At 51.5% G+C, this 12066-nt stretch overlaps 1 protein-coding gene across 1 annotated transcript; it reads left to right on the forward strand.

The window, feature by feature from the left end:
- The first annotated feature begins 8594 nt into the window (after positions 1–8594).
- Positions 8595–9571, forward strand: LOC119320085. Its single transcript, XM_037594216.1, has 2 exons — positions 8595–8882; positions 8972–9571. The coding sequence occupies exons 1-2, from the start codon at positions 8690–8692 to the stop codon at positions 9226–9228; spliced, it is 450 nt and encodes a 149-aa protein (XP_037450113.1). The 5' UTR covers positions 8595–8689; the 3' UTR covers positions 9229–9571.
- The last annotated feature ends 2495 nt before the right edge of the window (positions 9572–12066 follow it).

The raw sequence follows: 12066 nt of genomic DNA on the forward strand, positions 1-12066 counted from the left end.
AACTTAGGCGAGCGCTGGGCTGCAGCTAAGCCCCTGAGTGGGAGGTCTGCTCACCACTCGGTAGGATTTTCAGAAACTTAGGCGAGCGCTGGGCTGCAGCTAAGCCCCCCAGTGGGAGGTCTGCTCTCCACTCGGTAGGATTTTTGCGGCGTTTCTGTAAGGAAGAAGGCATCAATCGACCTGCACCTCGTCCTCCTTGCGGAGAGCACATTATACTTGTGGCGTAGCTCGGAAGAAGAGGATAGCAGTCGACCTGTACCTCGTCTTCCTTGCAGAGCGCACGTTATACTTGTACTTAGACGAGCGCTGGGCTGTAGCTAAGCCCCCGAGTGGGAGGTCTGCTCTCCACTCGGTAGGATTTTCAAAAACTTAGGCGAGCGCTGGGCTGCAGCTAAGCCCCCGAGTGGGAGGTCTGCTCTCCACTCGGTAGGATCTTCAAAAACTTAGGCGAGCGCTGGACTGCAGCTAAGCCCCCGAGTGGGAGGGCTACTCTCCACTCGGTAGGATTTTCAAAAACTTAGGCGAGTACTTGGACTGCAGCTAAGCCTCCGAGCGGGAGGCTGGCTCACCACTCGGTAGGATTTTATTAAAACTTAGGCGAGTACTTGGACTGCAGCTAAGCCTCCGAGTGGGAGGCTGGCTCACCACTTGGCAGGATTTTAAAGTACTTAGGCGAAACGGATTCGCAGCTAAGCCCCCGAGTGGGAGGCTGGCTCACCACTCGGCAAGGATTTTTTTACAAACTTAGGCGAAACGGATTCGCAGCTAAGCCACCCACTGGGGGAAATTTTATTGAACAAACAAAAGTGACAACAATCACTGGGAAAATTATAACACTATTGTCTTTTGAAAAATGAACTACATAAGTGCTTTTATTACATTTCCGAGCGGCTACTTAAGTGTAAAAGGGGCGGAGTAGCTCCGCGTTCCAAGCTCGGGGCTCGTCGATCTTGTGCTCGACATTGTAAAGATGATACGCTCCGTTGTGGAGAACCTTGGTGACGATGAAGGGACCTTCCCAAGAAGGAGCGAGCTTGTGTGGTTTCTGTTGATCCACTCGGAGAACCAAATCTCCTTCCTGGAAGGCTCGACTCTTCACGTTTTTGGCGTGGAAGCGACGCAAGTCCTGCTGGTAAATGGTCGATCGGATCAGAGCCATCTCCCTTTCTTCCTCTAGAAGGTCGACTGCATCCTGCCGTGCTTGTTCTGCTTCAGCTTTGGTGTAGAGCTCGACTCGAGGAGCGTTGTGAAGCAGGTCACTCGGCAAGACCGCTTCAGCTCCGTAGACCAAGAAGAACGGAGTTCTCCCAGTCGACCGCTTAGGCGTGGTCCTTAACCCCCAAAGCACCGAGGGAAGTTCGTCGACCCATGCTCCAGCCGCATGCTTGAGATCACGCATCAGTCGGGGTTTCAACCCTTTGAGAATCAAGCCATTGGCCCGCTCTGCTCGTCCATTCGACTGAGGATGAGCGACTGAAGCATAGTCGACTCGTGTGCCCTGAGATGTGCAGAACACCCTGAATTCCTCCGAATCGAAGTTTGACCCATTATCAGTGATGATGCTGTGTGGGACTCCATATCTGAATATCAACTCTCTGATGAAGCTGACATCGGTGCCGGCATCAAGGTTCTTGATGGGTTTAGCCTCAATCCACTTGGTGAACTTGTCGACTGCTACCAGCACATGTGTGAAACCGCTTCTGCCTGTTCTCAAGGGTCCAACCATATCCAGCCCCCATACCGCGAAGGGCCAGACGAGTGGTATGGTCTTTAAAGCTGAGGCGGGCTTGTGTGACATATTGGAGTAAAATTGACATCACTCACACTTGTCGACTATTTCTTTTGCCATTTCATTCGCTCTTGGCCAGTAAAATCCGGCTCGGTATGCTTTGGCTACGATGGTCCGAGAGGACGCATGATGGCCACAGGTCCCCGAGTGGATGTCGTCGAGGATTATTCGACCTTCTTCTGGCGTTATGCATTTCTGACCAACTCCAGTCGCGCTTTCTCTGTACAACTGTCCCCTTATCACGGTAAAGGCTTTAGACCGACGGACAATCTGTCGAGCCTCCTCTTCATCCTCTAGGAGCTCTTTCCTTAAGATATACGCGATATACGGCACTGTCCAATCGGGAGTGATCACCAGGACTTCCATGATCAGGTCGACCACTGCTGGAACTTCAACAACAGTCGGATCCGTGACGCTTTTAGGCTGCGGAGCTTCTTCGGTAAAAGGATCTTCTTTGACTGATGGTGTATGGATATGCTCCAAGAACACATCACTGGGAATGGCTTCTCTCTTGGAACCTATCTTCGCCAAATCATCAGTTGCTTGATTCTTCAGTCGGGGTATATGGTGGAGCTCTAACCCTTCGAATTTCTTTTCAAGCTTCCTCACTGCATTGCAGTATCCAGTCATGGCTGGGCTTCTAACATCCCACTCCTTCATCACCTGATTGACCACCAAATCTGAGTCGCCATAAACCATAAGGCGACGGACGCCGAGTGAAATGGCCATGTGCAACCCATAAAAAAGTGCTTCATATTCTGCTTCATTATTGGAGGAATCAAAGTGGATCTGGAGCACATATCTGAGCTTATCTCCTCGGGGGGAAACCAAAACTACTCCAGCATCGGAACCATTTAACATCTTAGAGCCATCAAAGAACATGGTCCAATGCTCCGAGTGAACTTGATTCGGCTGCTGCTGTTCAATCCACTCAGCAAGGAAATCTGCTATCGCTTGGGACTTAATGGCTTTCTTTGCCTCAAACTTGATATCAAGGGGAAGGAGTTCAATCGCCCATTTCGCCACTCGACCAGTTGCATCTCTGTTGTGCAGAATCTCTGACAGTGGGGCGTCGCTGACGACTGTAACGGAATGATCAGAGAAATAATGAGCAACCTTCTTCGTGGTCATGTATATTCCATACACAAGCTTCTGATAATGAGGATATCTTTGCTTCGATGGAGTCAAAACTTCAGAGAGATAATACACTAGGCGCTGAACTTTGAAGGCTTTCCCTTCTTCTTCCCGCTCGACCGTAAGTACTGTACTGACGACTTGTCCTGTGGCTGCAATGTAAAGCAACAGAGGCTCTTTGCTGATTGGAGCAGCAAGCACCGGCTGGGTGGAGAGCAGAGCTTTTAGCTCGGCAAACGTTGTATCAGCTTCTGGAGTCCACTCGAACTTGTCTGCCTTCTTCATCAGTCGGTAAAGAGGGAATGCCTTTTCACCGAGGCGAGAGATGAATCTACTTAACGCGGCCAAGCATCCAGTAAGCTTCTGGACATCATGCACACGCACAGGGCGTTTCATTCGGAGTATGGTGCCAACTTTTTCTGGGTTAGCATTGATTCCTCATTCGGAAACGAGAAAACCGAGTAACTTTCCACCAGGAACTCCGAATGTGCACTTTGATGGATTAAGCTTGATATCATACCTCCGGAGATTAGCAAATGTTTCAGCGAGGTCATTTAACAGGTCGGAACCCTTTCGTGACTTGACTACGATATCATCCATGTACGCTTCCACATTCCGACTGATTTGAGAGAGTAAACACTTTTGAATCATCCTCATGAACGTGGCTCCGGCATTCTTGAGACTGAATGGCATGGTGACATAGCAGAAGCACCTGAATGGAGTGATGAAAGCTGTTTTGATCTCGTCGGGTCCATACAGACGGATCTGGTGGTACCCGGAATAGGCGTCTAAAAAATACAATCTCTCGCATCCCGCAGTCGAGTCGACAATTTGGTCGATACGAGGGAGAGGAAAATGATCTTTCGGGCAGGCCCGATTGATATGTTTGAAATCAATGCACATGCGAAGTGACTTGTCCTTCTTGGGGACCATGACGACATTGGCGAGCCACTCGGAGTGGTATATCTCTCGGATAAACTCTGCCGCCAGGAGTCGAGCCACCTCCTCGCCAATGGCCTTTCTCTTCTGGACGGTGGACCGTCGAAGATGTTCTTTGACAGGTTTTGCTTTTGAGTTGACTCTTAGGCGATGCTCAGCCAGCCCCCTGGGAACACCCGGCATGTCAGCAGGCTTCCATGCAAAGATGTCCCAGTTCTCACGGAGGAACTGGATGAGCGCTTCTTCTTATTTAGAGTCAAGTGTTGTGGAAATATGGGTCGGAGCTGCGCTGGGGTCGGTCGGGTGAATGTGAACGGGCTTCATCTCACCAGACGACTGGAATGCTGACTCTGTGGCGGGCTTCTTGGCCCGCAATAAATCACTCGGATCTGCATTTTTCTTGTATTCCTCTAGCTCTACCACTGTTATCTGGGAATAGGCAATCTTTGAGCCTTTCTAAAAACACTCTTCTGCCTTCTTCTGATTACCAGTGATAGTGATCACGCCTTTGGGGCCGGGCATCTTCAATTTGAGGTACACGTAACATGGTCGAGCCATGAACCGTGCATAAGCTGGTCTCCCCAAAATAGCGTGGTAAGCGCTCTGAAAATCCACGACTTCAAATGTCAGCTTCTCTTTGCGGAAATGCTTTGAGTCGCCGAACACCACGTCTAGAGCTATTTGGCCGAGTGACTCGGCATTCTTTCCAGGTATAACTCCATGAAAACTCATGTTGCTGGCGCTGAGTCTGGACATCGGAATGCCCATTCCCTTTAGCGTCTCCGCATACAATATATTCAGTCCACTACCACCATCCATCAGCACCTTCGTTAGTCGAGTGCCTTTGATGACCGGGTCGACCACCAAAGCTTGCCTCCCAAGGGTGGCTATATGAGTCGGATGATCGGACTGGTCGAACGTAAGGGAGTTTGAGACCATCTCGGATAGCTTGGTGTCGCCGGGGCGACCATATTTACCTCACGGTTGATAACCTTCAATCGACTTTTGCTCTCCACATCAGCAAAAATCATCAGGGTGGAATTGACATGGGGATATCCTTCATCACTGTCCTCTTTGTCCTCTGCCTTGTCCGACTCCTTTTCCTTATCCTTGGGTTGTTTCCCTTGGAACTGCTGAATTAAGAGCCGGCACTGGCGAGTGGTATGCTTTGGGTAGATGAAATTACCCTCTTCGTCTTTCTTTGTGTGGATGTGACACGGCAGATCCATCACATCATTTCCTTCCTTATCTTTCACCTTCTTGGGGTTCCAGGATCCTTTGGGCTTCCCTTTGAATTTGCCCTGAGTCACGGCCAGAGCCTCTCCAGGAGCCGCTGGCTCGGCTTTCCGCTTCTGCTTCCGACTGGAGTTTCCTTTTTCTGACTGACTCGGCTTGTACTTGCCACTCCGGAGTCGATCCTCTTCTTCACCATTGGCGTACTTGGTGGCAATTTCCATCATTCGACTCAGGGTCATATCTCCGGTCCGACCAAACTTCAAACTTAACTCTCTGTTCTTAATGCCATCCTTGAAGGCGCAGACTGCCTGATGATCAGACACGTTCTCCACCGTATGATGCAAAGTGATCCATCTCTGTATGTAATCTCTCAGGGTTTCATTCGACTTTTGCACGCAGACTTGCAGCTCTGTCAATCCGGCTGGTCGCTTGCAAGTTCCCTCGAATGTCCTGACGAACACTCGGGAAAGATCTTCCCAAGTGTAAATGCTGCTAGGAGCTAACTGATTCAACCACGCCCTGGCCGAACCCTCCAACATGAGTGGTAAGTGTTTCATGGCCACCTCATCATTACCGCCGCCAATCTGTACCGCCACTCGGTAGTCTTCAAGCCAGGTTTCAGGCTTGGACTCACCGGTGAACTTACTTACCCCAGTCGCCAACCTGAAGTTGGGGGGTATCACTGCGGCTCTGATGGCTCTGCTAAAACATTCTGGACCTGAAACATGGACTCGACTGCTAGTGGGCGCATCTCTGTCGTGCCCACCTCGATGAGCTCTGTTTCGATCGACCAAACCTTGCACGATGATGGATCTCGCGTCAAAGCCTGGTTCCCTGGGGTCGACCGGAACTCGTCGCCCAGCACTGCGCTGGTGCCTATCATCTTGCTGCCGATGAGCGTAAGACCCACCCCTTGGGGGAGGAGTGGGCACTCGATGCCGATCATCACGATCGAATCGGTCATCATATTGGTCACGTCGACCTTCGCGTCCCTCACGCCGCGGAGGCGATCTTGGGCTATGAGACGACTGAACTGTATTCGCAGCGATGGATCGACTGTGAATCCTGTTGCATGACTGTGACACAGCTGAATTCTGATCTCCTGCTACTCGGAGCAAATCCCTGATCTGCATCAAGCCTCTGCCAGCCTTCGACTGAGAGGGCTGAATTGACTCTGCTATACGGGCTGCAGCTGCTAGATTCTGAATCGGGGTTCGATATACCTGAGTTGGTTGCGGAAAGAGTTGACGTCGACTGGAGTCGGGTACTCGTTGCCGCGCGCGTTCGTCGAGCGCTCGCTGGAGGTTCTCCAGTCGAGTGCGCTCAATCAAGTTGGCCAAACGTGCCTCCTCCAAGGCGCGAGCCTCGAGAGTTTCTCCTGCGATGGGAGTATGCAGGGCATCCATGTTCCAGCGACGAAGATCTTCCCTCTGCAGAGAAGTGAGCGGCTCGGGTTGATATTCCTTGTGGGCCTGAGCGGGGTCGCCTCGCCGTCTATCCCGTCGGTGCGAGGGAAGCCGGGAGTGCTACGAGGCCCATTGACCATCAGAACCTCCACCGCCGGATCACTGCTGTCGCACTCGGATGCAGTCTCTACGGAGCCAGTCGACAGATCAAACAGGTCGTAGAGAGATTCGTCGGGCTCGATTGCCGCGACTTGGGTGGTGGCCGATTGGCGAGCCACTGCGTGTCTCACCCACCGCTGAAGCCTCGACCGACCAGAGCGCTTGAGCTGGCGGGAGACAGGGAGGGAGGATGATGCAGGAGTCGACCGATACGGAGTCGATGGTTGCCGTAGCAGGATGCCGCGGACACACGCCCGAAAATGCGTCGCACCGCGGATGGGGAGCACGTCGATGTCGAGTGGAGCCTCCTGGAGGAGCCAAGCGGAGTCGTCGGCGATGAAGGTGAGCGCGCCGAGACGGACCTCGCGGCCCTCGACCAGAACTCCACCAGAAACCATGATGAAGGCAATCAGAACAATTGCAACTTCTCCAAAAATCGCTAAGACACCTGCCCCACGGTGGGCGGCAACTGTCGTGGTACTAAGACTGACAGTAGAATGAGGAGTAGGTATGGAGAGGCAAGATCCTAGCTATGGAGCAGTTGTACACGCAAGGGATTTACGAGTTCAGGCCCTTCTCGGAGGAAGTAACAGCCCTACGTCTCGGAGCCCGGAGGCGGTCGACTGGATTATATGCGTATGAGTTACAGGGGTGCGAACCCTTTACACTGAGGAGGGGGGTGGCTTATATAGTGTCTGCCAGACCCCTCCGGCCCTCAGTTATGCAGGGTTTAAAGTACATAAAGGATTGGCGTTACTGGAAACGTCCTACATAAAGTGTCATCATGGCCATAAAAACTACTTAATTACAGATCGTTTGGATACAGAATGGCTCTTGATCTCCTGGTGGTCGAGTGGGTCTTCATGGTCGAGTGCCTTCGAGTCTGTCGAGTGGATTCCCTCTTGATCGACTGGAAGGCAGCTTCTTCTGAAGATGTCCTTGGGGAGGGTACTTTGGACAGGTCCGTGACCCTACCCTACGTACATGACTTCATCAAGTGGTGGATGCAATGGTGCAAACCATACCCACATCACATGCTCCTGTTGCGGCTGGGCCACAACTTCGATGGATACTTCCGCCTGCAGGCTGGACAAAACTCAACGTCGATGGCTCGTTCTGTGCATCGACTAATACGGCTGGAGCGGGTATGATTCTGCGCAATAGTGTTGGCGAGATCATATTCTCCTCATGCAGAGAGCTGAGGTCATGTGCGGAACCCCTAGAGGCCGAACTGCTTGCACGTATGGAGGACCTGACCCTTGCCTTACAATGGAGGCAGCAACCTATCATAGTGGAAATAGGCTGCCCTGTTGCTCTCAGCATGATCATAGGAAGAGAGAGAGAGAGATCGGTCCTATTACTCCATGGTTGTGGACTAGATTAAGAGGCTCATGGAAGAAGGGAGATTAGTTAAGTTAATGCATGTACGTAGAGAGCAAAATGGCATAAGTCATTACCTTGCTTCCTTTGATAGAACTGAATGCCGCATGGCAGGTCCAGGTGATATCTGTGACCTATTTAAGAATGAACTGGCTCCTGAATGATCAATAATAATCCCTTTTCACCCACGAAAGAAAAAGAACGCTAGGTGTATTTTCCTTTCCTTTTAAAACAACGCATCCCACGTTATGTCTTGTATGAGAAGTTATTACCTTGTAGTACTGGTATTGTCCGTCATCCCGTTCCTGTTACAGAAAAGAAAAGGATTAGCGCCTCTCGTGATGAGCGGATCATACCAAGTGTGAATTCGAAACGGAGATTTTATTTTTGAAAACAGTTCGAAACGGAGATATTATTTTTGAAAACAGTTCGAAACGGAGGTGTTGTGTCGAGCCGAAACACCGCGACCCGTCTCCCGCAGACATGCGGCCCTCCTCGCCCTATATAGCACAGCAGTGCCGCCCCCGGCGCTCCAACCAAACCTGCACCGAACCCGAAACAGGCCAGGACTCCACGAGTCAAGTCAGCCACCCGCCAGCCAGCCAGCCAGCCTTCAACGCTCACCCACCCCGCCACGACCACGACCATGTCCTCCTCCTCCTCCTCGTCCATGGGCGCGCTCGCCGCGGCCACTGCCATGGCGCTCTCCGGCTCCCTCGTCCTCTTCTCCCTCCGCCGCTTCGCCAAGCCCAGCCTCGACGACGACGCCCCTGCCTCGGACGACCCCGCGTCCCTTCGTCCATGCCTCTCCCCCTCCTCCTCCTCCTCCTCCTCCTCAGGTAGGTCGCTGCTGATCTCTTGACGTTTCTTCTTCCTCTTCTCTGTGCACGGGATCCTAACGGAGCTTTCTTGATTCTTGGCGTAACAGACAAGCGGCCGCGCGGTGGGAAGCTGCGGCGGAAGGGGGAGAAGCGGGTGCGCTTCGCGGAGGGAGTCATCGACAATGAGGGCGCGCCCCCCGCGACCAGGTCCTCCTCCGCGCCCCCGCCGTCGCCGGCAGCGGCCGAGCCGACGTGCAGGGGAAGCGTGACGGGATCGGACCACCGGATGCCGGCGAACAGGGAGGCGCTGTACCGCGGCATGCTCCGCGACCGCTCCGTGCACAGGACCGCCTACTCCTACTGACCGGTCACCGACCGGCCGACCCGACGCCCGCTCGCCGCCGTGCTCGATTAGTTACCAGAGCTAGATTAGTCCAGCCCGTCCCCGTCCCCTGCTTTTGCTTGGTCCTGTTGCTTCTTTCTTGGGTTGCCGTTGGTGTCTGGTTGCTTTGGCAGGCAGGCAGGCTGTTGACTCCTGGTGTGCAAATGGATTGTTAGCCAATTAGGAGTAGCAGTAGATGATTTACGCTTTGGTGTCGATCTACCTTTGCATTTCCTGTGTACATAAAACCACCTGTCATGTTCTTTCGTCGTAAGATGAGAAAAAGGATGATGGAAGCCTGGGTTCAGTTTGCTTCGTACACGCAGTTGCATCTCAATTACAGTAGTAGTTTTGTGTGAACATATCTTGAGATATATCTTCATGATTACTTAAAAAATTTGTGTGAACATATCTTGAGATATATCTTCATGATTACTTGATGAAGGAACAGAACAGGTGATTAATTGATGGAGGGCTGGGGAAGGTTGTTTTGGGTGCGAAACGGGTACGCGGGTAAACACCGGACGCGTGTAGACCGCGGACTCGGCCGTCGAGCGGCGGGCGACGGAGCGCTGACCGCGGAGTAACCCCGCGCTACGAATGAGTCTGAGCCGTGTTAAACTCGGTCGCTGCCGCGCTCAGCTCAGCCTGTGCCACCCTTATCGTGAGGCGCGGTCATGTTCAGCGGTAATTCATTTTCTCTCTCGTACAAATACCCCAAAACCGAACCAACAAAATTTAAAGCCGCGAACCAACCGATCCATAGTTGGATGATTAGAGGGACAGTGGTATTTTCAACCCAACACGATTCAAATTCTGGTGTTTACATTATACTCCCTCCGTGTTGTCTTTTTTGAGATTTCAAATGGACTACAACATATGAATGTATATAGACATATTTTAGAGTGTAGATTCACTCATTTTGTTTCGTATGTAGTCACTTGTTGAAATCTCTAGAAAGACAAATGTTTAGAAACGGAGGGAGTAAATCCTAGGATTATATGCCAACTCAGTCTCTCGAAGATGTTTATAGGTATAGGGTGTGCACGTGTGCATTTATAGGGGTGAATGTATGCGCGTGTGTATGAGCGCTTGCATCTATACTGTGTTTAATTTTTTTAAGACATGTGAACTTGCTGCATTGTAAGAGCATCCGGAGGTAGCAAAATCTGTACCAAACGCCCGCGTTAAAATCGTCTGTTACATCAATGAACCTCAAACTTCATACCTTAAATCCATAATAGTCATGCCGACTGAAAACCTACGTACTACGTACATATGCTGTCGTTGTCCGAACGAGAGGTGATGAGCTCGTCGATCTTCACCCTATGCTATCGGATGAAGTGCGCGGTTGGCCTCTACATAGGCCTCATCCTGAATGGACTCGTGGATGGCGGATTGAGCCACCATCTTCGCCGCTTGCACAACATCGTACTCCTCTATGGCGTCCTCCATCGCAAAGCTTGCAGCCGGCTCCGCCTCCTCCATTATGGGCTGGGGCTCCGCTTCCGGTGGTTGCTCCCCCTCCTCCATCGCCTGCTCCTCATCATCCTCCTTCTCCCCCTCCGGCGAATTCGGAGGCAGGCCGGTAGTGAAACGAGTAGCAAGTCTGGCTCGGATCTCCTCCGTAGCCGCCGCTCCGGAGTGAGTATGGAGTAGGTGGTGATCCAGTGCCTCGGCATGGCAAGAGGGCGACATACTGAAAGTGGTGGCGCGGAGAGGAGAAAGGGGAAGAAATGGGGTAGGATGGGTTCGGTTGTCGCCGTCCGGCTTAAATAGGCGGCCTTGCTCCCTCGTGCAGCATGTCAAAGCGGCGCCATACGATGTCAAGCAGAGGAGGCGCCCGCCAATCTAGTGGTCTCTCTGTGTCTCCACGTGGGCCCTATCGATCAGTCTGACGTGGCGTCCGCGCCCAGGTATCCTCATATCTACTCAGATATGAGCATAGTATAGGGAGTGTCGATCAGTCCGGTCATTTGGGCTGGCTATAAGAACTCGGTTGGGTAGCGAAACACGTCCACATACTGGCCGGGCAGCCCATCAAGACGTTTGGGGCGGGTATGAGGTCCGGTTGTAGATGCTCTAGGCTCGTATAATCACCCCGTTGGTGTTAACCGTTTTAAACCCACAATACACTATCGGTAGCTCTTGTTTTCTCGTCACAATTAGTCACGTTTTTGGTTGAATATACAACGTTTTTGGTTGAATATACAAGTACACATGGTATATCATGCATTATGCTCCCTCCGTTCCTAAATATAAATCTTTTTAGATATTTTAAATGGACTACAACATACGGATGTACTCCCTTCATTTGGAAATACTTGTCGAAGAAATGGATACGAATGGATGTATCTAGAACTAAAATACATCTAGATACATCAAATCCCGGGACAAGTATTTCCGGACGGAGGGAGTATGTAGACATATTTTAGAGTGTAGATTCATTCATTTTGCTCCGAATGTAGTCACTTATTGAAATCTCTAAAAATACTTATATTTGAGAACCGAGGGAGTATTCACGAATTTCCCCATGACTAGCAAGAAAAGTGTGCTGGCAAACACGGAAATGCTGACTGCTTCCCTCGGTCCCCTAGGGTGGTGGCTCAGGAAGCCGTTGCATCATGCAATGATGCTGCATTGAAAGGTTTTGTGTGTGTTGCACATGTGATCTCGCTCGGTTTGGCCGTAAACAGGTTGGTGCCGGAGCGGGACAGGCAGCGCATGTTCACAACCGGCGAGGAAGATTCCTGTATCCACTTTTGGTGTAATATACCAGTGTAAGTACATTGCTTGATTATAGTACTATATGAAGGCGAG

Source organism: Triticum dicoccoides, chromosome 6B (assembly GCF_002162155.2).
Source record: "Triticum dicoccoides isolate Atlit2015 ecotype Zavitan chromosome 6B, WEW_v2.0, whole genome shotgun sequence".
Classification (NCBI taxonomy): Eukaryota; Viridiplantae; Streptophyta; class Magnoliopsida; order Poales; family Poaceae; genus Triticum; species Triticum dicoccoides.